This window comes from Canis lupus, chromosome X, assembly GCF_048164855.1.
Source record: "Canis lupus baileyi chromosome X, mCanLup2.hap1, whole genome shotgun sequence".
Lineage (NCBI taxonomy): Eukaryota > Metazoa > Chordata > Mammalia > Carnivora > Canidae > Canis > Canis lupus.
The window spans coordinates 19,579,581-19,602,552 of record NC_132876.1 but is presented as its reverse complement, the minus strand read 5'-3'; the positions used below and the strand labels follow the sequence as shown (position 1 = coordinate 19,602,552).

The window sequence follows — 22,972 nt, the reverse complement described above, 5'->3', positions numbered from 1 at the left end:
CTGCTTGGGAACTCCAGGAGCGGGTTACTTAGCGAGAAGCAAAGGGTGCAGAGGAAGTAGGATTGTCAAACTATAGAATACATTTTGGGAAAACTGCCATAATTTACTCCTAGACTTATGACCAGTAGGGTAGTATAAATAGATATATTACTGTGTCCACATGTATTTTGATCTCTGAACAGGACTCAACAACTTTCCCATTAAAAAAAAAAAAAACCCAGGACATGTCATTCCTCTACAAACTTTCTACTGATGCTTGGGCCTGCAATGTGATTTGTTCTAAAACATTCTAACCTTGCAGATGTCACCCGTGAGAAAAGGCCCATTATAAAGTTCCTCCGTCGGTTTTATCCTTCTCACCAAACCAACCCATTAAAGAATTTCATCAGACAATGTGGCTACCGGCCTACGTTATGAAGGTCTGACTCGACAACTCAAAAGAGCTAAGCCGTCCAAGTGTCCTTCCCCTTCACTATGTGTGCAGGCTCGCAAAGGTCAGAATATAAGGTTACATTTGAGGCACTAAGAAAATGAATGAAAATCACTAGCCTAAAAAAAAACATGTCCTAAATGCTATTTTTTTTTTAGTTGTTCTTTTGCCTCCAGATGGTAAAGGAACAGCGAGGAGGAAATATTGAGTGTGGAGACCCATGGGGCCCACAGCTGTGAGTCCTAATACCCCACCCCCAGCACTGCTGGGGCAGAGCGGACAGCTGCTTCTCCTCCTGACACCTGGACACGACCGCGCAGGATGGCAAGAGAGACCTGCCCTGGCCCAACTTCACCTCCCCCCTGACTCCCAGCCAGCGAGGGATCCAGTGGCAGCTTTTCTCTTTGCGGTCCCCACACCAACACAGTGAAACTGAAAGTTTCTTGAGGGTGAACAGTACCACAAGAAACATCTGTTTAAACGGGGAAGAAACACCCATTTGGCTTTAATATTGGTACAAGTTGGGGATCCCTGGGTAGCTCAGCGGTTTGGCGCCTGCCTTTGGCCCAGGGCGCAATCCTGGAGTCCCGGGATCAAGTCCCGCGTCGGGCTCCCTGCATGGAGCCTGCTTCTCCCTCCTCCTGTGTCTCTGCCTCTCTCTCTCTCTCTATCATAAATAAATAAATCTTTAAAAAAATATTGGTTCAAGTTCTAAGCCCAATATGTGCTTCATGAAGCTACCTCCTCAGCTCGCCACCAACCGGCTGGAGCCACTGTCCTCCCATGTGGCAACCAGCAATGTGTTTATCTTCTACAGCCTGTTCCCACTTTCTTCATGCAAGGAACTAGGCTTCCACAGCATCCGTGATCACTTCCCCTTGTCTTTGACAACTAGCTTGAGTTAATATTGTCTTCTTCCTTTTTTTTCTTTTTGGATTTTATTTATTTATTCATGAGAGACACAGAGAGAGAGGCAGAGACACAGAGAGAGAGGCAGGTTCCCCATGGGGAGCCCAATGCAGGACTTGATCCTAGGACCTCGGGATCGTGACCTGAGCCGAAGGCAGATGCTCAACCCCTGAGCCACCAGGTGCCCCATATTTTATTTTTCTGACTTGCAGTGATAGAGATCTTAGGCTCACCAGATTATTCAGGCTATACCCACAGAATAGTGCAAGCTCTGGAGCAAGAACAAGCCCAGGGAGGCAGGGGGTGAGGGAGTGGTAACAGGTATCCCTGAGATGGGTGTTTCTTACTGGGTTGCTTTGTAAGCCTGTTTCAATTGTGCTTCCAAGAGCAGGTGTGTGTGCGTGCGTGTGTGCGTGTGCGCGTGTGCAGGCATGCACCTATATGAGTACAGGCACATGTGTGCATGGTTTTCCATGTGGGTGAGAGTCAGGACTTGGCGGAGAGGGGGAGATGCTTAAGATGCTTAGTCATCATGTCTTGGCTAGGGACACCTGGCCAGAGCTTGCAAAGCTTCTCAGGAATCAGCCGCAGCCAAAGCACCAGGAGTAGCCAGCTTCCCAAACAGCTTACAATAAGAGCTTTGACAAGGTGGGTAACTGGGAACGATGCTGATGGCAGCCGGGCAACAAGACGGTCCATTTATTGCACCAGCTCCACCGCGGATGGTCTGTCTTTGGGAGGGAGTCTGAACACGGTGTTCAGTGCAAAAGCATTTTCTAACTTATGGGCTAAATTCTACCTTTGCAGAAAATATGTGCCGAGCTAGGGATGCTGAGAAAGCCAAAGAGCTTCAGAGGTTTGGGATTAATAATAGCAGTCCCCCAATTGTCATAAATATCTGTAGAACTCAACAGGTTGCAAAGCACTTTTACACTCATTGTCACCTTTGTTTTCCACCACTCATTGAGGTTGGGGAGGATGCGTATCCCCCACATTACAGTTGGAGAAACTGAGGCTCAGAGCACTACATAACCTGCTAAAGGTCTCACTGTGAGTAAATGTGCTAGAACTGGAACCCAAGTGTCTTAATCTATCCTATGGGTCACCAGGCCTCAGGCCTCTTTTGTACTTCCTCCAACACTTGGCTCATTGTGGGCCAGCTTAGTGGCTTCTTAGATGCTTCAAGTTTGAAACCTAAATGCCATAAGTGCTCAATTGGAAGGCGGTAAGGGTTGCAAACACATCACCTAGGGATCTTGTTAACCTGACCTATGATTCAGCAGGTCTCGAGGTGGGCCCTTAGAGTCTGCATTTCTAGCAACTCCCAGATGATACAGACATTACTGGTCCACGGGTCCCACCTGGAGTAGCAAGAGGTACTGAGGATACTGCTGAATGTTGGTTACCTGGTCTTAAACTAATACAACAAGCTAATTCTAAGCAACGTCTGCAGGCTCTTTGAGCTTCCAGAGGTCAGCAGTAGCAGTAACAGACCAGTTGTTGTACTAGTAGGTAGCATTTTTTGAGTGCTTACCAGGTGCTAGGCACCTTGCCAAATGCTTTGAATGGATGATTTCATTATTATTATGATGATGTTATTGAATTGCCACAATCATATGTAACAGAGAAAAACAAAGGGAAACCTACAAGGTCAGAAGAAAACTCTAATTATGATGTCCCCCAGACTCCAATAAGCACCCTGCCAGGTACTAAAGCCAAATCAATGAACACGATTACAGATTGCCAGCACTAGAATGGCCCATGAGGACTGGGCATTCTCTTGGTTTTGCAAATGGAGACTGACTTTCCAAAGGAGGAAGGGGCTTGCCCTAGGACACATGGGAGTTAGAAGCAAAGTCAGGAATAGAGGTGTCCTGCAAGAAGTGAGCCAGGGCAGCCAGCCAGTAGGACCACTCATTGGTTATGGTGTAAAAGGTCTGTTCTGGGACAAAAGGGAGATAAAAGAGGGTCTGAACCTCCTCTGAGCCTGGTGTTTTGTTTTTGTTTTTGTTTTTTTGTTTTTCATTTTTTATTCCCAAGTTGTGTTTTGGAGGAAAAAATGTGAAAGTTCTAAGTGAGATGGCAGTAAACGCACATGGTGTTCCAAGTCTGGTTGACTAAGTGGATGTTGATGAATCACTGGGACCAGATGGCATCTACCCAGATTTGGGGTAAAATTGTGTAACAGCTGACCAAAGTATATAGCCTGCCGTTCCAAAGAGCTATTGTGCCGTGAGCCTGGCAGATTGCCAACAAGTCTCCTCTCCATGAGAAGCATTTCAAAGGAGACTGAAGGAGCTCCAGGCCAGTAGGATCACTGAACATGTTACACAAGTGTAACCTATTGGGAGTAAGGCATCATTTTTCCTGTAAATTAAATTACCCACCATTTGTGTAGGTGTTTTACAGTTTACAAAGCACTTAGGGTTAATCATGCCTAACTAATTGACCAGAATTCTTTGAGAGGCTAAATGTGCTAGTGGACAAAGGGAAACCAGTGAATATAATCTATTTAGGTTTTGAAAAGGCCCTTGACAAGGTGCCCTACCAAACACTGCTGAAAAAAGTTAAGTCACCATGGCATCGTGGAGTGGTGTTTTGCAATGGACCGGGAAGTGGCTTATAGGCAGAAAAGTGAGAGGAGGGCTAGGCAGGGACATTTTTGGAGAAGTATGAAAAGTGGTGTGTCCCAAGGATTAATGCTGGAGCCAGTTAATATTTTGGTGAATCATCTGGGCAACCTTTAGATGACTGGAAGCTTTTCTGGATAGCGAAGAGCAGAACAGATTTCAGCCTTTTTACAAAAGTCTAGATGAGCAGAGAAGGAAGGATCAGAGTAGAGTTATTCAAAGAGTAGTCTCTGAAATCTCACTGTGTGGTTCTGAATCCTGACTCTACCCTTAGTGACTGCACAACCTTAAGCAAATTACCTTTTCCAGCATTAGTTTTCTCATCTGTAATGTGGGAATAGTAACAACCCCTTGTTCACAGTGAAAATGATATGAGACAATGCAAGCAAAGTTCCAGTACAGCACTCGCAGTATTGGTTAATGTCCAGTGAACATTGGCTTATATTATTTTTACTGATTATAAGGTGCCAGCCTCTGAGTGATCCCATTATGCCCTAGGAATGGAACTTGGGAGCCACTGCAGACTATTTCTTGAAAGCATTGGCAAAATTTGTGGTAGTAATTCAGAGAGGATGGGGATGTGTGTGAAAGATTTCATTCCAGGAAACTAACAATTATGGAGCACTGAATATGTGCTGGTACCAGGCTAGATGCTTTACAAACTTTCCCCCTTAATGTAATCCTGCAATAGTCCTGTGAAGTTGGGGTATTGATCCCCATTTGATGGACAAGGGAATGAAGACTCAGGAGGAAGAGAGCCAGAATGCAAATGCAAGTTTGCTCTACCCCCAAAGCTATTTTTTTTCACTTTATCACACTTAAAATGCAAATTTAACATTTTGATTCCAGGACAGTTAACATACAGTGGAGGGATGGGTGTAATTTAGGAAAGGACAGAAGAGTGGGATCTAATACGGAAATAAATGCGGGCAATGGTATGAAGATAGAAACAAGGGCAGTATGTTTATGCTTCCTTTTAAAGTTACCCCATTGTCAGTTTTCACAAGACTCCCAAGATTGCATTGCTTTTCATAACTGAGAAGAACCAAGGAAATATTCAATGGGAAACAGGGCCACCTGATTTGGTCTGATTGTTTTAGACAATAAAAAATAAAAACAGGAAGTTACCCTTTTAATCTACCTAGGTCTGGAGATGGGAGGAAAAGAGGGGTACCTGAAAACTTTTTTTTCTAGAGTATAGTATTTCTTTGCAAAGTTGATGGCATTGTAGGTTGTGGGGACTTTCAGAAAGTTACAGAGAGCAGAGTCAACTGGTGTTGAATCCACAAGCATAGCTATTTTGGCTTGGATGCCAGCTGGCTCACACACATACCTGCAAGGAAGCGGAGCTGGTTCCTCACTTTCATCGTGCCATCCCCGGAGCCCCCGATGCACTCGTCTTCATCGTCGCCACAGTCGCCACTTTCAAGCCCCTCCTCGTCAAGGTTTTTATCCAGAACTCTACCTTTGGGCACAGACATGGTTCTCAGGAGCTGAAAGAAAGGACCAGAAATGTAGCAGCATGTTAAGATTTATTTCTCAGGGAGGTCTGAAACAGTCTTACAAACAGGAGGCATTGAAAACTGCTGAATGAACTGCACAGAAGCTTTTAAAAACCATTTTCAAATGTAGGTAAGTGTAAACTGCTTATATTCTTTTTAAAAAAAATTATTTATTTGAGAGAAAGAGCTGGGGGGGAGGGGCAGAGGGAGAGAGAGGAGGAAGAGTCCCAAGCAGATTATGTGCTGAGCATAGAGCCAGATGGGCATCAATCTCATGACCCTGAGATCACTACCTGGCTGAAATCTCGAATTGGTCACTTAACTGACTGAGCCACCCAGGTGCCCCATATTCTTTTTTAAAAAATATTTATTTACTTGTTGTTTGTTTATTTTAGCAGGGAAGGGCAGAGGGAGTGGGAAAGGGAGAGAATCTCAAACAGACTCTGTGCTAAGCCCAGAGCCCAAAGTAGGGCTGGATCCCATGACACTGAGATCACTATGACCTGAGCTGCAACTAGCCAACTGAGCCACCCAGGTGCCCCAGCTGCTTATATTCTTTAGAATTTTATACTTACAGAACATTCCATAGCATCTGACATGATTCCCTACTCCTCCATGCTACTCCCACCACCCAGTAGCTGGTGTCTACTGCATTAGACCTTCTATACCATGGTATTTAAGTTCCTGAAAGCCTCCATGGTAGGAGAACTCACCAATGAGAAGCTTAAGGTGTACAATAGCCAAACTGTGGAAGGAGCCTTGGTGTCCATCGAAAGATGAATGGATAAAGAAGATGTGGTCTATATATACAACGGAATATTACTCAGCCATTAGAAACAACAAATACCCACCATTTGCTTCAACGTGGATGGAACTGGAGGGTATTATGCTGAGTGAAATAAGTCAATCGGAGAAGGACAAACATTATACGTTCTCATTCATTTGGGGAATATAAATAATAGTGAAAGGGAATAGAAGGGAAGGGAAAAGAAATAGGTAGGAAATATCAGAAAGGGAGACAAAACATAAAGACTCCTAACTCTGTGAAACGAACTAGGGGTGGTGGAAGGGGAGGAGGGTGGGGGGTGGGGGTGAATGGGTGACAGGCACTGAGGGGGGCACTTGACGGGATGAGCACTGGGTGTTATTCTGTATGTTGGCAAATTGAACATCAATAAAAAATAAATTTATTATTTTAAAAAAAGAAGCTTAAGGTGTGATAGACAAAGCATATTTATAGTCTGGGAGGACACCAAGATCAGGAAAGAGCCCTACAGAAGCCTCCTACAATTATATTTCCATTATATTACAACAAATGCTTCCCACCAGATAAAGAGATTACCAATGGCATTTTACACACATTTTAAATACATACTTACAATTAATTGCCAATGTACCATGCCTTGGTCACTAGAAAAACTTTAAAAATCTCTCCCTCTTTCACAATTTCTATAAGCTGGTTTGAAATTCATTTTGCTTTATTGTAAATAATATGCCTACCAAGAGGCATGTTTGTTTTACACCTCTGTGTCTGGCTTTTCAGTTATGTAATCAACTCCTTTTTAAAGATTTTATTTATTTATTCATGAGAGACACAGACAGAGGGGCAGAGATATAGGCAGAGGGAGAAACAGACTCTCTGTGGGGAGCCTGATGCGGGACTCAATCCCAGGACTCCATGATCACAACCTAAGCCAAAGGTAGATGCTAAACCACTGAGCCACCCTGTGCCCTAGTCAATGCCTTTATAATTTGATGGTGACTCTCACTTTCTCCAATTTCTCCATTGACCCGGAAGCCCAACCCACAACGCAAATCATGTCTGAGGGCGGCTCTTAGGCCCCATTTTACTTTTCCTTGCATTTCTCACCAAGGCTGTATTCCAGGGTCCTCTATTCCTGCCCCACCTCTCATTTTCAGTCCTAAAAGTCAGGCCCACTTCATACTTAAACAAATATTGGCCAAAAAAGATGCTGGATCTACCAAAAGTGAGATTTTGGTGATTGCACAAGAGGTATCCAGAAAAAATGCATATACAGACATATCCTGGTTTCTATTATCCATGTTCATTGTCACTGCAAAGTATACTTTTATGTTATCCACTTGTGATTTAACTCCTACATCAAGATCTACTTGGAACAAGCTATATATCATAGAGAAATGGGAGTATGGGTTTGTTTGGTTTTTTTTTTTTTTTTGAGCAAAGAAAGAAAAGTCCAACAACTTCTAATGGTGTTGGAGAAGCCAAGCCACCTACCGTCTCCTACTCTAGCACCATCTCTATCCTCCTGCTCTAATGCATCCCTTCTCTGACCCTCCCTATTCCAACTTATCCTACACATCTAAATGTACAATATAGATGCATAGGCTAGGATAAGCTAGCCTAATGATTCTCAAATTTTTGGTCTCAGGGCCCCTTTACACTCATATTCAAAATCCAAGAGAACTTCTGTTTATACAAGAAGTTGTTTATATCTATTGACATTTACCATCTTAGAAATTATAACTGAGAAATGTAAAAAATACTTAATAACTTGTTTACACTTAACCATAATAAATCCATAATGTGTTAACATATATAACATTTTCTAATGAAAAAAGAAATATATTTTCCCCTGATATAAAATAGTTAGAAGGAAGGGTGGCATTGTTATACATTTTTGCAAATCTCTTTAAAGTCCAGGTTAATATGGCAGGTGGATCATCATATATGCTTCTCCATCCAATCTGTTGTTTTGATTTAAATATTTGTACAGAATCTAGTGTCTCACAGATATGTAGTAGGAAAAGAGGGAAGTATTTTAGTAGCCTTTCAGAAAACTGTGGATATTTTTCGGTGACACTTCATAAAAACTCAGTAAGTGGGGAAAATTAGTTGCAATGTCAAGTATGAAACCACATGAATAAACTTTTCATGTTCTGTTACATTAAAATTCATTGGTGTGCTCTGAACTTTGAATGGACCTTTTAGCCATTTTATATCATCATGCATGGTCATCCAAAAATACTGGTTCACTGAGCTATACAGGTCTTCTGAATGTCAATATCTTTCATTATATGATACATTAAAAAATCACATCCAGGGGCAGCCCCGGTGGTGCAGCGGTTTAGTGCCGCCTGCAGCCCAGGGTATGATCCTGGAGACGGGGATCGAGTCCCACATCTTGCATGGAGCCTGCTTCTCCCTCTGCCTGTGTCTCTGCCTCTCATTCTCTCTCTCTCTCTCCTCTCTGTGTCTCTCATGAATGAATAAAATCTTTAAAAAAAATCACATCCATTCATTACATCACCTCCAATCTAATTAGAAAATGTCTAAGTGTTGGGAAGCTCGCAAGCTCATGGTAGCAGATACAAGTGTTTCAAAATTTTTATTTTATCTTGAAAGTTTAAATTTTATCACTGGCAACAAATACTATCAGTTTTTCCTTTAACTGATGGGCTCTCTTTATTCCTTTCAAAGAAAATGTCTAGCAAATACTTGAGTCTGAATAACCATAGTTTGTCAGTCATTATTTGAAATAAAAATGGCATTGCATGAAAATGAGGCCAGTTTAGCTCATAGCTTAAATAATCTTACAAGTGCTTTTCCTTGAGATGTATGTCTACACGGTTTGCAGCAGAAATACTGTAAGTGTACTTCACATTTCATTACACAGAATATTTTTTAAGATTTATTTATTTATTTTAGATAGAGAGGGAGAGAGAGCCCAAGTTGGGGGGTTGAGGGAGAGGGAGAGAGAATCTCAGGAAGACTTCATGCACAGCACGGAGCCCTATGCAAGGTTCCATCACAGAACTCTGAGATCATGACCTGAGCCAAAACCAAGAGCCAGACATTTAACTGATGACTCCACCCAGGTGCCCCATACACACAGAATAGTTTTTAAAAGGATGCTCAGGAGTTATAGCTTAATAAACTAATCATTTTTACTGTTTTGTCCATAACTTTTAAAAAAAGTAATCTCTACACCCAACGTGGGGGTCAAACTCATGATCTCAAGATTAAGAGTTGCATTCTCCACTGCCTGAGCCAGCCAGGTACCCCAGCCATGATAATTCTTTTTTTTTAATGGCCAGTCATGATATTCTTAAGTGAAACTTTTATTCTCTTGCAACTATATGGCAGTGAAGAATACAATGACTGCTGGTACAGTTTGCAGTCACTGCTTTGATTCATACTGTGTTGCTGACAGTCGTACTCACCATTGCTTTTGCACCACTGGTGCAAATATCAACATAGTGAAAAAGGCAAACCAACACCCTGGTACTGTTGTGCAAGTAATTTTGACCTTGTGGGTCATTAGGTTTCACGGATTCCCAGGGTCCATACACCATTCTTCGAACACTGCTAATCTAGGCTATAATATCATTTCAGTTTGACCAAATATAATTTTCCATTATTTTGTATGAGAAAACTGCTATTGACATAAGCATTTTTAGGTTAATTTTCAAAAGTACATCCTTCATATATGTCATGATTACCTGAATAAGAACTGTTCACATAAGGGGAACTGGCGGTTAGATATAGACAACTTACTATTTCTCAAGCATGTCTCCTATCTGTTCCTGTCATTAGTCTCATCAGCAAATATTAATTGAGTACCCAGTATGAGTTGTTTTCATTGCTGTCTACTGAAAGCACTCCATTCTTTCAAGCCAAGTTTAAATGCTGCTTCCTTAATAAAGCCTTCCTGGCTCTCACAGATGGTCATATGGCTCTCCTTTCCCTTCTTCCACCAGCACTTCCTTCATCTGTACCTCCTAAATAGCACTAATAGCACTAAATAGCAACCTGGTATTATTTATGTGTACATGTGACTTTGCTCTACCACTAGACTGTGAGCTGTCCAGGGGCTGAGTCTTATTTATCTTTGAACCTCATTGCATTTAAGGTAGTGTCTGGCACACGGCAGATACTTAGTAAATGTGCTATTGAGTGGAAGCAAAATATAGTGGCATGGTATCTTTAATTCTTTCTTTTTTTTAAAAAAATATTTTATTTATTTATTCATGAGAGATGCACAGAGAGAGGAAGAGACATAGGCAGAGGGAGAAGCAGGCTCCCTGCAGGGAGCCCAATGCAGGACTCAATCCCAGGATCCCGGGATCACGACCTGAGGCAAAGGCAGATGCTCAACCACTGAGCCACCCAGGTGCCCCTATTTAATTCTTCCAAAGCTACTTCCACAGCCTCATTAAAATGAGAAACCCAAAGCACAGATTGACTGTAGGAGAACCTGTGAATGAATAGCCAAACCCTTTTGGACAACTGTGACTAAGATCTATGGTTAATCTTTGAGAGACCATTTTCCAAACTCCAGTACGATGCCCTAGTATTCCCTGGTTGTTCAATTTTTAAAAATACCATTAAAAAAAACCTTTAAAATTTTGCCAATGAGATTACTTCTTTAGTTTTAAATGGCTCCCATTTTGGAGACAGTTTCAACATTGAAGGATTATAGTGTATGTTGGAACCATTTTACACTGACATCTGCTGATGAGCCTAACCCACCCATACACCTTGACAATACAAGTCCAAACCCAGAAAACTATTGTTAAGGCAAAAGTCCTAAAGAAGAGTCTGAAGCTCCAGAGTGTTGAAGGAACGGTCATGTGTTAGAGATGAGGAACTGCCAGTGAGAACTGTGGATTGAGTACAGCCTGGAATTTGGCACAGAAATCCAATTGGCTAATTGCAATTCACAATGTTGACCTCCTTGTTCCCTCTCTCACACTTTACAGTGTCTTCCACACTGAACACTCGCTTTATAAAAAGAAAGTTATGAGAACCTTGCACACAAATCAGTTAACTTTAGGTGCCTGAGACTTTTGATTAATTGTTTGCCATTTCAAAGGACACTATTCTCAATTAGCAATGATCGTTCCTTGGATAAACCACATTGGGTATGATACTGCCACTGTGCAAAGGTAAAAGGACACTATTATGTTAGCTTTTTATTTTTTTTAAAAAGATTGTATTTATTTGATATATATATAGAGAGAAAGAGAGAGAATGAGAACAAGTGGTGGTGGTGGGGTTAGAGGGAGATGGAGAAGCAGCCTCCCCACTGAGCAGAGAGCCTGATGCAGGACTTGATCCCAGGACCCTGAGATCATGACCTGAGTCAAAGGCAGACACTCAACTGACTGAGCCCCCCATGCATCACTCTGTTAGCTTTTTAAAAGCCAGAGCTCCAAATAATGATTATCAATGTAAACTTATCTTCTTGAAACACAGGTCTGATTATTTTATTTTACTCCACTGCCCCCATAATCATTTCATAAGCCTGACATTTCTGCTACTCATTGCTTGGCAGGCCTTAGCAGGGGGAAGCATACAGGCCTTTTTCATAGCCAGCTTTTTTTTTACAGCTCCTACCCTCCTTGTAACTCGAGTTGAGCCACATAAGACCATCACATTTGTTTAAATATACAAGCAATTTTGATTTTATGATCTACTATTTTAATTATGTAAGTATCAATATAACATAGAAAGGTGAAAGGAAAGAGAAATAAGGAAAGATTCCCAATTCCCAAACTCTAATAAACAACATTTGTGTTTTCAAAGGTAGGGCTTCTTTGTATTACCTTTCTTTTTACATAGGTGAATTTGGATTTTAGAATCAGACTGACTTGGGTTAGAATCCTGGTTTTTCCCCTTCATTGGCTTTTCTCCCCACTTACTAACTTCACTGCTTATTATCCCTAAACCTCAGTGTCTTCATCAAAATGGGGGGAATTATGCCCACCTCACGGAATTGTTGTGATACTTTAAACTTGATAAAACATGTACAAGGTGCCTGTAAGGAATCTGCTGAAATTCACTTAACTATGCTCCAATACTGAATATTGACACCACTTCTCGTTCTTTTGTTCTTATAAATAAAGATGTAGCATCAGGAGCATTCACATTACTCTTTCCATATTCTGGATTATTTCCTTAGTTTCCCATTAGTAGGATTATCAGGTCAAAGGGAATATACATTTTTTAGGGGTGCCTGCCTAGCTCAGTGGGTAGAACAGGCAACTCTTGATCTCATGGTCATGAGTTTAAGACCTATGTTGGGAGTAGAGATTACTTTAAAAAATTAAATATTTTCTCTCATCCCATAGGCTGCCTCTAAGCTTTGTTGATTGTTTCCTTCATTGTGCAGAAGCTTTTTATTTTGAGAATATTATGCTGGGTGAAATGGGTCGGCTAGAGAAAGACAAATACTATATGATTTCGGTCATGTGTAGAATTTAAAAAACAAAACAAACAAGCAAAGGGAAAAAGGAGAGAGGGGGAGGCAAACCAAGAAACAGACTCTTAACTACGGAGAACAGACTGTTACCAGAGGGGATGTGGTTGGGGGTCTGGGTTAAATAGGTGATGGGGATTAAGCAGGGCACTTGTGATGAGCACCAGGTGTGGTATGGAAGTATTGAATCACTATATTGTACACCTGAAACTAATATTATACTGTACATCAACTGACTGGAATGTAAATAAAAACTTTAAAAAAAGTAAAAAAAAAAGTAAACATTAAGAAAATGATTACATACATTTTTATGCACCATGGGAGTGAGTCTTCAATGTCTGTAAGAATCACCTAGGATTCTTGTTAAAAACTTGTTAAAGTTTAACAAAACTTGTTAAAGCTTGTTAAAAACTCAGGCTCCCAGGCCCCATCCAAGGAGCTGCTTATCTAGTAGGCCTGAGGTAGAGCACAGATCTGCATTTTTAACTAAATCTGTCCCCCACCATCTTGCCATGAGTGAATCACAGTTCACACATTAAAAGAAGCTGCTCCAAGTGTCCCTCCACTTCCCAGAAACCCTCTGAAATCACATTTGTTAAAGAGTCACCTCAGCCTCATGTGTGTCCGAGTCCTTAATACGTGCTCTTCAAACCATTTTTCTTTAAAAAGTAAATTCAATCTGATGATTTCCTTTTTGCTTAAGTATGGACATCATGACCTTTTGTCTTTGGAGTTAATGAAAATACCCTTGTGTAAAGGTGAGTGACTGTTTGATTAGAAAGTGGAATATTTAAAGTTAGTTTTAGAACAGGTACCCAAGGCTGTGTGATAAGAGGAACCAAAAAGCTTGGAATAATTACTTAAGAAAATTAGAACCACAGTGTAGAGAGAGAGAAAAAAAATGGCCTCCTAGAATATGGCAATTTCGTGTTCTTAAAAACCATAACCAGGATAACAATGAACACCGTGGCATGGGATGATATGATTTGGCCAAAGTTCTTTTCGTGCTTGGTTGGCAGGAGAACTAAGATCAAAGAACATACTTGTTGTTCTTAGGGGGATCAAATATGCTGAAATTTGACCAGTGAGAGCAGCAACTCTTGATCTGTCTATATGGTATAAATAACATGCCTCTTGAAATTATCTTGATTACAAAGATATGAACCTTATCAGCCACACATTGTGTTAGGGCTTAACATATGTTCTCTCACAGAATCCTTGAATCCTCACTGCCAATTTGTGTAACAAGGAAGATTGCCATCCCTATCTTCCATGTCAAGGGAGGACACTGAGGCTCAGAGAGAGGACGTAGCTTGACTGAGTCACTGGTCAAGTGACTGGTCAAGTGAGTAAGTGATGGAGACCTCATTAAAAATAAGGGCTTCTGGGGTGCCAAGCTGGCTCAGCCAGGGGAGTGTGCAACACAGTCTCGGGGCTGTGAGTCTGAGCCCCACATTGGGTCATAGAGATTACTTTAAAAAAAAAAACACCCACACAAATAAAAATTTTAAGTAAATAAAAACAAAGGCTTCTGCTTCCAAGCCCAGAGCTCTTTAAGAAAAACATGCTGTGCTAAGGAAAGACATCAGCTAAGGGGTCCTTCATTTCACATGTTTGTCATCTTCACTGCCTTTACCTGAGATGGTTTCTAGTTCAATCCCACCTTCTCAGATGTTATAGCCACAAACAAGAGCTTGATGGGAGAGCCCTTTGGTATTGTGGGAGACCTGGGGAGAGGAGCAATAATGGCATGGGATGCTTCCCACTTGTTTTTCCCAGCCTCGCCATCTACTGTGCCTTAAATAACCAAACCATTTCATCATAAACAGGTTTGTTTTGAAAAGCTTCAGACAGCTGGTTAGAATAGAATGAAAAATTCCATTACTGTTGTAACATGGTAAGAGTTTTCTTGACGTTAAGCTCTTTAGCTTTTTAAAAATAAAGGATAAGAAACAAAATAGAGAACTGCAACTATGGGGCTTGGTACATAGTTTGAGGCTTTAGCTGGACTTGTCTCCTTGGGCCACTCACATACCTCTCTCTGGGCGGTTTTTCAATATCTGGAATCCAGGTTACATTTTAAAGCTATTAAGCTGGGCTTACAAAACTGTTTTTGAACTATTTGGATGCTCAGCTTTATACAACCTGCAAGGAACGCTTTGGGGGCCCGGCTTTCCATGTCTACAGCAATGTAAACACATGCTTTACTGTTTGCATTTGAGTAGCATAAGCTAATGGGAAACAAATGCAGTGATTCCAATGAGTCCCAGCTTTTCTGGAATGCCATTATTATTTATACGTTGTGCACATCCACAAGACTTAGAGCACGTGACCCCTGTTTTGCGTGCACACTTTCTTTGAACAAATGCACCAAACCACAGCCACAACTAATTGGAAACAATTGCAACTCCACACATTTGAGAGGAAGCCAGAACCCAAACACGGAGGGCTAGAATTAATGGCTATATCTGCACTTCACACATTGGAGAGGCAATAAAGTATAGCAGTTAAAGTGTGTGAGCTTTGGAATCTGACCAGCATGGATTTGAATCTCTACTCGGCCTACTTACTAGCTGTGTTACTTTGGGCAAGTTATTTAATCTCTCGGAGCTTCTGTTTCCTTACCTGTCAAACAGAGGATAATGCTACTCGCTCACCTTTCATAGTCTTGGGTAACCTTCTGTTACAGAACTTGCAACAATTTGTAAGTATTAATTCCCCTGTTGCACCTCCAGTACTCTAACAGAAGGGATAATGGTCTGTTTTGATCACCACTGTGTATAGAGCACAGTGTCTGGTACCAAGTGGATGCTTGATAAATATTCATTAAATAGATGAGTGAACAAATAAATAGATGACTGTGTGTGAGGTGTTTCGCACATTGCTTGGCAAGGTAACAAGTTCTCGAACATGTTAACTCTGCTGCTCAGGATAATGATGATCTTGAAGAGGAAGCAGAGGAGGAGGGGAAGGAGCAGCAGTAGCATCCACAGAAACAGACATGACCAACTTATTAAAAATGCCTTGGAAGGCAAAACAAGTAACACTCCATGGCCAGACACGGAGTACCAGAAAGAAGGCTGGGGGGAAGTTTTTTAAGAGTCTGAGGAAACCCTTCTATATGAGCACTGCATGCTACATGATTGTGCCACCACAGCTCCCTGAGGAAACCCATCTGGAGGTTCCCTGTAAGATAAGGGTCTGTGCATTAAGGGTGCACGCAGAGATGTTAGTGATGAAGAGCAAGGGGGCCTGTTAGAAGCTGTGCTTCCATATGGAATCAGTAAGAAGGCCACCCACACCCAGCTATGCTCTTGTCTGGGCACTGCTTCCACGTCCGCCTCTTACAGCACACACTTTCTCTACCACTTCCAGCTCCCCCAATTTTTACTTTATGTTTGTTAACGTGGCAGTGAAACTTGTGCAAATAAGTCCTCCCAATTAAATAAATGTCTAGCTAGTAAAACAAATCAGGATGTGAAAAAAACAAACTTGAGATAGAACAAAAACCATTTTGGTGGGGCTCCCTCTCCATGGTAGAAATAAATGGTTCTCTGCAAGTCTTAGGAAGGTGTCCACAGCTTTAAAATAAAAAATTTAGGATAATATTACCAATAGCTTAGATCTGTAGAGAGTTTTATTTTTTTTCCCAAGAGGAAGTATAGCACGGTAGTTAAAAGTTCATAATTTAGAGTCAGAAAACTTGCATTTAAATGCAGACTCTCTCATTTACTAGCTTTGTTGCTATAAACAAGTTGTTCTTTAACTCCTCAAAGCCTTATGTTTCTCATCTATAAAGTGGGTGTAATAATACCTGTACTCATCTCCCACAGTGCATTGCTGTGGGGATTAAATGAGGGAATCCATGTGAAGCCCTGAGCTAAGCATCTAGCACACAGTAAGTGTTCACACAGTGGGTATATATTGAACCTATATATTTCTAAAATCTGAATCTCTAAAGGGGACGAATTCTGAGTTATTGGTATTAGTTGACATTCAGGTACAGCCTGGGTAGAGTGCGTTCGTGGAACACTGTAGGCCCTCAAAAACTCTTAATGTGTCATTACGATCAGCATTTTATTATTTTTCTAATTAAAAGGACTTCCATATCTGTTTTCTCAGTTGATCCATCCAGGACCCCCCCGAGGCAGCAAGGCAAGTATTATTAGCTTCATTTTACAAATCAAGGAATTGTGGAGAGAGATGTGAACCAAGGTAGCCATGCTTAGCATGACAGCTGTTTAAGGATAGCTGCGGTGAGGTTCCCAGGGTTTGGAGTGGGGTCAGAGATGAGAGCTTCTGTACTCCATCATTAACTGGGAAGGGGCATGGTCCTGGGACTCAGTGCCTGAGGGATGGTAGGTACTCAGGAAATGCTTGGTAACTGAAAGAATAAATGAGCCAATGGGTTAACAATAAACAAGCAATTGACTCCCCAATTTAGGATCTCTCCCAATCTCCATCTCTGCAACCCTGGTCTGATCTGCCATTGCTATTGCTCTGGTGCAGAAATAGCTGGTTCCTGCCAGGGTCCCTTGGGTACCCTGAGGCTAGACAGATGTACAGATAGACACACTGACTGACTACCAGCATTCACTTTATGAGGGCAACCTTGAAAAGCAGGTCCCATAGTCTGCTCCAGTCGAGGGAGCCTACTCTTTTGATAGAGCGAGGTACTCAGTGGTGCCCAGCTAGCTCAGTCATGAAACAGAGGATTCTTCATCACAGGGTCATGAATTTGAGCCCCACAGTGGGCATGGAGCCTATTTTTTAAAAAGTGGGGTGAAGTCAAAGAGGAAGGCAGAAAATTGATCTTCTAAGGCAAATGAACCAACTAACCCAAAGGGATGTGGCCAACCAAAGCACTAAAGTGGCCAGATGGGGTTCCCGAGGCCACCCAGTGAGCCTCTTCCAATCCTGGGTGGATATTCTGTTTGCTAGATTTGTCAGCTGATGTCTGTCATGCCTTCCTTTAAGATCTCTGGCCTTAAGAGACTGAATCTCAGTTTAAGGGGCCCAAAGTCCCACAAACAACAGTTCCAGTTATGAGGCTGGAGCCAAGGCTGGCCTACCCTGGAGAAGGGGGCCAGCTCAGGCAGCAGAATGCAGATGTAGTAGTGTGTCCCTGCAGGCCACCAAGCCTACCTTGCCTCTGAAAGCATCTGACTGTGGGGACTGCCACTGTTGAAGAAGAATGACTCGTCTTAATGTCAGTTTTAAATCACTGTGAAAAGCCACAAGGACAAAAGAGAACTGTGTCTGTAAGGGAAACTTACTTGGAAGACATCTGTGAACCCCCACAGCACTGCCTGGTTTCCAGAGGAACTGCCTCAGCCAGATGAGGGCCATGACAGAGGGCAAGGGGCCCAGAGTAAGGCTGTACCAAGATATTACGTATTTCCTCAGGGAACTGAGGTTACACAGGCATGGTCAGAGCTTTTACTATTGTCCTAGTGTATGAATCTGATTCATTCAAAATAGACCTCTTGTGGTTATACTTTGGGGAAATGAAAATTCTTGCCTCTAAAAATAACCTCTGTGTATGAACCACAGTTAGCCATGTCATCAGGCACGGTGCTTGAAGAGTCAACCTCAATGACGGGAGAATGATGGTTCACTATTCTTCTGAGAGGCCTCTGGTCCACCGAGGATCACTGAGGTACCTCTAGTTGTCCTGTCAAAGCTTTCTTCCTTTAAAGATGAGGTGTAGATCAGGATTCAAAAATAGATTTTCCGTGAAAATGATTTGCCTACTCCAATATACTATTTGAAAAATAGGAGTTTTAAAAGAGGTTTCAGATAATGAAGGCTAACTTGTATTATTCTGAAGTATAATAAATGAACTGGTACATCTGGTATAAATAAATTAGCTGGGACTTGATGAACAACTAGATTCTCAGTTTCTCATTATTATTTCCTCGGAGGTCAGAGAGCTTCAAACCTTTTCTTTTCCAAGTTTGAGGCTACAGAATCTTAAGAGGGAAATGGATGTCCACAGGAAACATGGGTAAAATTATTATAATATTCATATTTATTTTTATTATTTTTAAAAGATTTTGTTTATTTATTCATGAGAGACCCAGAGAGAAAGAGAGGCAGAGACACAGGCAGAGGGAGAAGCAGGCTCCATGCAGGGAGCCCGACATGGGAATCCATCCCAGGTCTCCAGGATCACGCCCTGGGCTGAAGGCAGGCGCTAAACTGCTGAGCCACCCGGACTGCTCAATATTCATATTTAATTGCATACTTTGAAAGGTTGAAATGGAAGAAGAAGAATGGTGCTTTTGTATACTTTATAGCCTTACTCCTTGAGTGAAGATTAATTTAAGAAATGCTTGGGTAGGGGTCACCTGGGTGGCTCAGTGGTTGAGCATCTGACTTTGGCTCAGGTCATGAACCCAGGGTCCTGGGATTGAGTCCTGCATCAGGCTCCCCATGGAGAGCCTGCTTCTCCCTCTGCCTATGCCTCTGCCTCTCTCTCTGTGTCTTTCTTAAATAAATAAATAAAATCTTTAAAAAAGGAGAAAGATTTATGCAATCTGAAGACAAAATCTTAAAAAAAAAAAAAAGAAAAAGAAAAGAGGGCAGCCCAGATGGCTCAGCGGTTTAGCACCACCTTCAACCCAGGCCTGTTCCTGGAGACCTGGGATTGAGTCCCACGTCAGGCTTCCTGCATAGAGCCTGCTTCTCCCTCTGCCTGTGTCTCTGCCTCTCTCTCTCTCTCTCTCTCTCTCTCTCTCTCTGTCTCTTATGAATAAATAAAATCTTAAAAATAAGGAAAATAAAAGAAATGCTTGGGGGAGTGCCTCGGTGGCTCAGTTGGTTAAGCATTTGCCTTTGGCTCAGGTCATGATCTCAGGGTCTGCTTCTCCCTCTCCCTCTGCCTCCTCTCCCCTACTCATGCTTTCTCTCTGTCTCTCTCAAATAAATAATAAATAAAATCTTTAAAAATAAAAAGAAATGCTTGGGTAATTCTTTCAAATATGAAAATATGGGATGTGTTCAAAAACAGTGCTTCATTGGGTAAACACAGCAGTATAGATGCCAGAACATGGGGGTGGGGGTGGTGTGCCTGGGTGGCTCAGTCGGTTAAGTGTCTGCCTGCAGCTCAGGTCATGATCCCTGGGTCCTGAGATTGAGCCCCATGCAGGGCTCCCTGCTCAGCGGGGAGCCTGCTTCTGCATCTCCCTCTGCCTGTAGCTCACCCTGCTTGCACACTCTCTCTTTCTCTCAAATAAATAAAATCTTAAAAAAATATAAAGATGCTAGATGATAGAACAATTGGCTCTTTCTAGATCCACCACGTAAAGGTTTTGTAACACTTTGGTTACATAAGATGAGTAAAGCATTGAAATTTATGAGGGCCATGGACAACCCTAGTTCCACACTGCAGCTACCAAATGATTAAATACTTCCTTATCGTGGTGTAGTTTTCCTTTTTGTACCTCGAGTAGTTTGAATGGAGTGGTCAAACAGTGGATGAAGAAATGTGAAAATGGCAATAGCAAAAGAATTTAAGCCCTGTCTTTTGGTAATCATTTAAAATTCAGTTTGTTTAAATATTTTTTTAGAGAGAGAGAAAGAGAAGCATGGGCAAGTAGGGAGAGAGAATTGTAAACTGGCTTCATGCCTAGCACAGAGCCTGACACAGGGCTCCATCTCATGACTCTGAGACCATAACCTGAGCTGATATCAAGAATTAGACACCTAACCAACTGAGACACCCAGGTACCCCTAGGATATGGCTTTAAAGGAAGTCACTGAACATTGTAGTTCAACTCAAGCTTGGCCATTAATACTTTGAATATATTCACAACCTTGCTGGAATCCCATAGTTGGTGAAATACTCCTTTAATTTTTTAAAGATTTTATTTATTTATTCTTGAGAGACACAGAGAGGCAGAGACATAGGCTCCCTGTGGGACTCCAGGATCATGCCCAGAGCCAAAGGCAAATGCTCAACCACTGAGCCACCAAGGCATCCCGGTGAGATGCTCTTTTAAGAAAAATAACGGTCATTTTACATTTACTTATTATTGATATTTGTGATCCCAACATCAGTAGTTAAAGATCATTCTCCCAAAGTGAGGTAAGGCAATTCTATATTCAGAAATTCTAGTTACAGAATTTTCGCTGGGTTGATTATATACACTTACAAAATAATTTCTACTTAGCATTTGGCTAAACTACCCTTCAAACTCATCCTTTATCCCCCTAAGTAAAGCACTCACTAATTCAGTGAGTCTGTATACTTGCCATTTAGTAGCATATCTTAATTTCACTTCTCTGAAAAAAAAAAGCACAGAGTTGGAGTCTAGCAAAGATACAGTTGTTTCCATTCCCATCTGAGTCTCTCTCATCATTGTTTCTTCTTGAATTCCAAACCCCATCAAGTATTCTCCTACTGGCTCTGTCCAGGAATCCATTCCTCAGGCCTCTTGTTTTTCCTAAGAAGCTTATTTAACCACAAGGTCTGGAAAGAGTATCACAGAACTGAGTCCAGCTAATTTGTACTCAGTGTTGGGTAGGGCTTGATCTTGTGCTATTTTGGCAAGGTGTATGTTGGTAAGGATTATGGAAAATTATTTTCTCTGTTGGTTCTCCTTGGTAAATGGGGTACATACATTCTGCTTGCTCCTAGGACTGAAGTGCTTGGCTGGCTGTCTTACCTGGACTCTTTCCCTTTCCCACAAAACTATTGGGTGATGATAGTAGTGACAGAGTTGTAGAAATAGGAGACTATATGTTTGGGAGAGAAAATGGACAGCTTAAAACAGACTGTTGCCAATATACATTTATGGTTCCATATTTCTTTGTTTCTTTTCACTGAGCTCAGTAGGTAAGAACATCTTGACTGGTTAGCATGGGCTTCTCCATTATCCTCTAGGATTCCTTTTAGTCACAGTTGGGTAATATTTTGTTACATCAACAATTGTTTCTCTCTCCTACAATGTCTAACCTCTTTTTATAGACCAGGTAATATGCATACATTCTGAATGTCATGGTGCTTCAACATACTTCTGGATACAGCCATGGTAATTTTCATCTTTAAAGAGATCAACTTGTATGTCCTAGCTAGATACAACAAGGAAGGAGATGGTTGGGCAGCAGAGAACTCACCTCCTACAGAATGGTGTCCTGTATGAGAAACTGAGGTATTAGATGTACTGAGGACCTAGAAGTGCTCACCATTATATTGAACATATTACTAAGGGATTTAGGTCATATACTTGGAATGGTAAGTGAGTTAGAAAAGGCCTGAGAGAGGATATACTCCAATGGCCCTATTTTACAAATGAACACAGCAAGCCCACAAAGGCAGCAGTTGGTAGAACTTTTCAACCACATCGGTGCTGCAAGTAACACTAGCTTTCTGCCTAATCCTTGGGGATATCATAGGAGAATCAGTTGAGGGCAGGTACAATAAGAAAAAGGCAAAAGTGGGCAGCCCCGGTGGCACAGCAGTTTAGCGCTGCCTGCAGCCCAGGGCGTGATCCTGGAGACCCTGGATTGAGTCCCATGTCAGGCTCTCTGTGTGGAGCCTGCTTCTCCCTCTGCCTGTGTCTCTGCCTCTCTCTCTCTCTCTCTCTCTCTGCATCTCTATGAATAAATAAATAAAATCTTTTTTTTTTAAAAGAAAGAGGCAGAAGGACTTGAGAGTAGGTCCAAGAGGGGGGCAATGCAGTTCTCCCTGGGTCCTTAGGCAGACCCAGTCAAATCACAGGCTAGGAAGAGGACAACATGGTCCCTGGGAGCATGTGGCAGCCAACTTCTAAGCTGGCATGGATAAGTGGTAGTAATAGAACATGGAGCTTGCCTTCAAGAAATATATAGTCCATGGGGCAGCCCGGGTGGCTCAGCAGTTTAGCGCTGCCTTCGGCCCAGGGCCTGATCCAGGAGACCCAGGATCGAGTCCTGCGTGGGGCTCCCTGCATGGAGCCTGCTTCTCCCTCTGCCTGTGTCTCTGTCTCTCTCTCTCTAATGAATAAATAAAAATCTTTAAAAAAAGAAAGAAATATATAGTCCATAAAGGTTCCTCTCTAGAAGGTGTGGGAAAGTAGGGAATAATACCTTCCAAAGTCCTCATCTCATCCAGTTAAAAAAATTTTTTTAGAGTGAGCATGTGTGTGCAAGCAAGGGGTGGGGACTGACAGAGGGAGAGAGATTGAGGCTATTAAGCAGGCTCCATGCCCAGTGTGGAACCTGATGTGGGGCTTGATCTCATGACCCTGAGATCCTGACCTGAGGCAAAGTCAACAG

At 42.0% G+C, this 22,972-nt stretch overlaps 1 protein-coding gene across 1 annotated transcript in view; it reads right to left on the bottom strand.

The window, feature by feature from the left end:
* The window catches only part of GPC3 (glypican 3), a 440,943-nt gene that overhangs the window by 52,502 nt on the left and 365,469 nt on the right, over positions 1-22,972 (bottom strand). Inside the window, exon 7 of the mRNA XM_072815525.1 lies at positions 5,303-5,462. Coding sequence (XP_072671626.1) covers positions 5,303-5,462 — 160 coding nt within the window. The remainder of the gene's footprint in view (positions 1-5,302; positions 5,463-22,972) is intronic.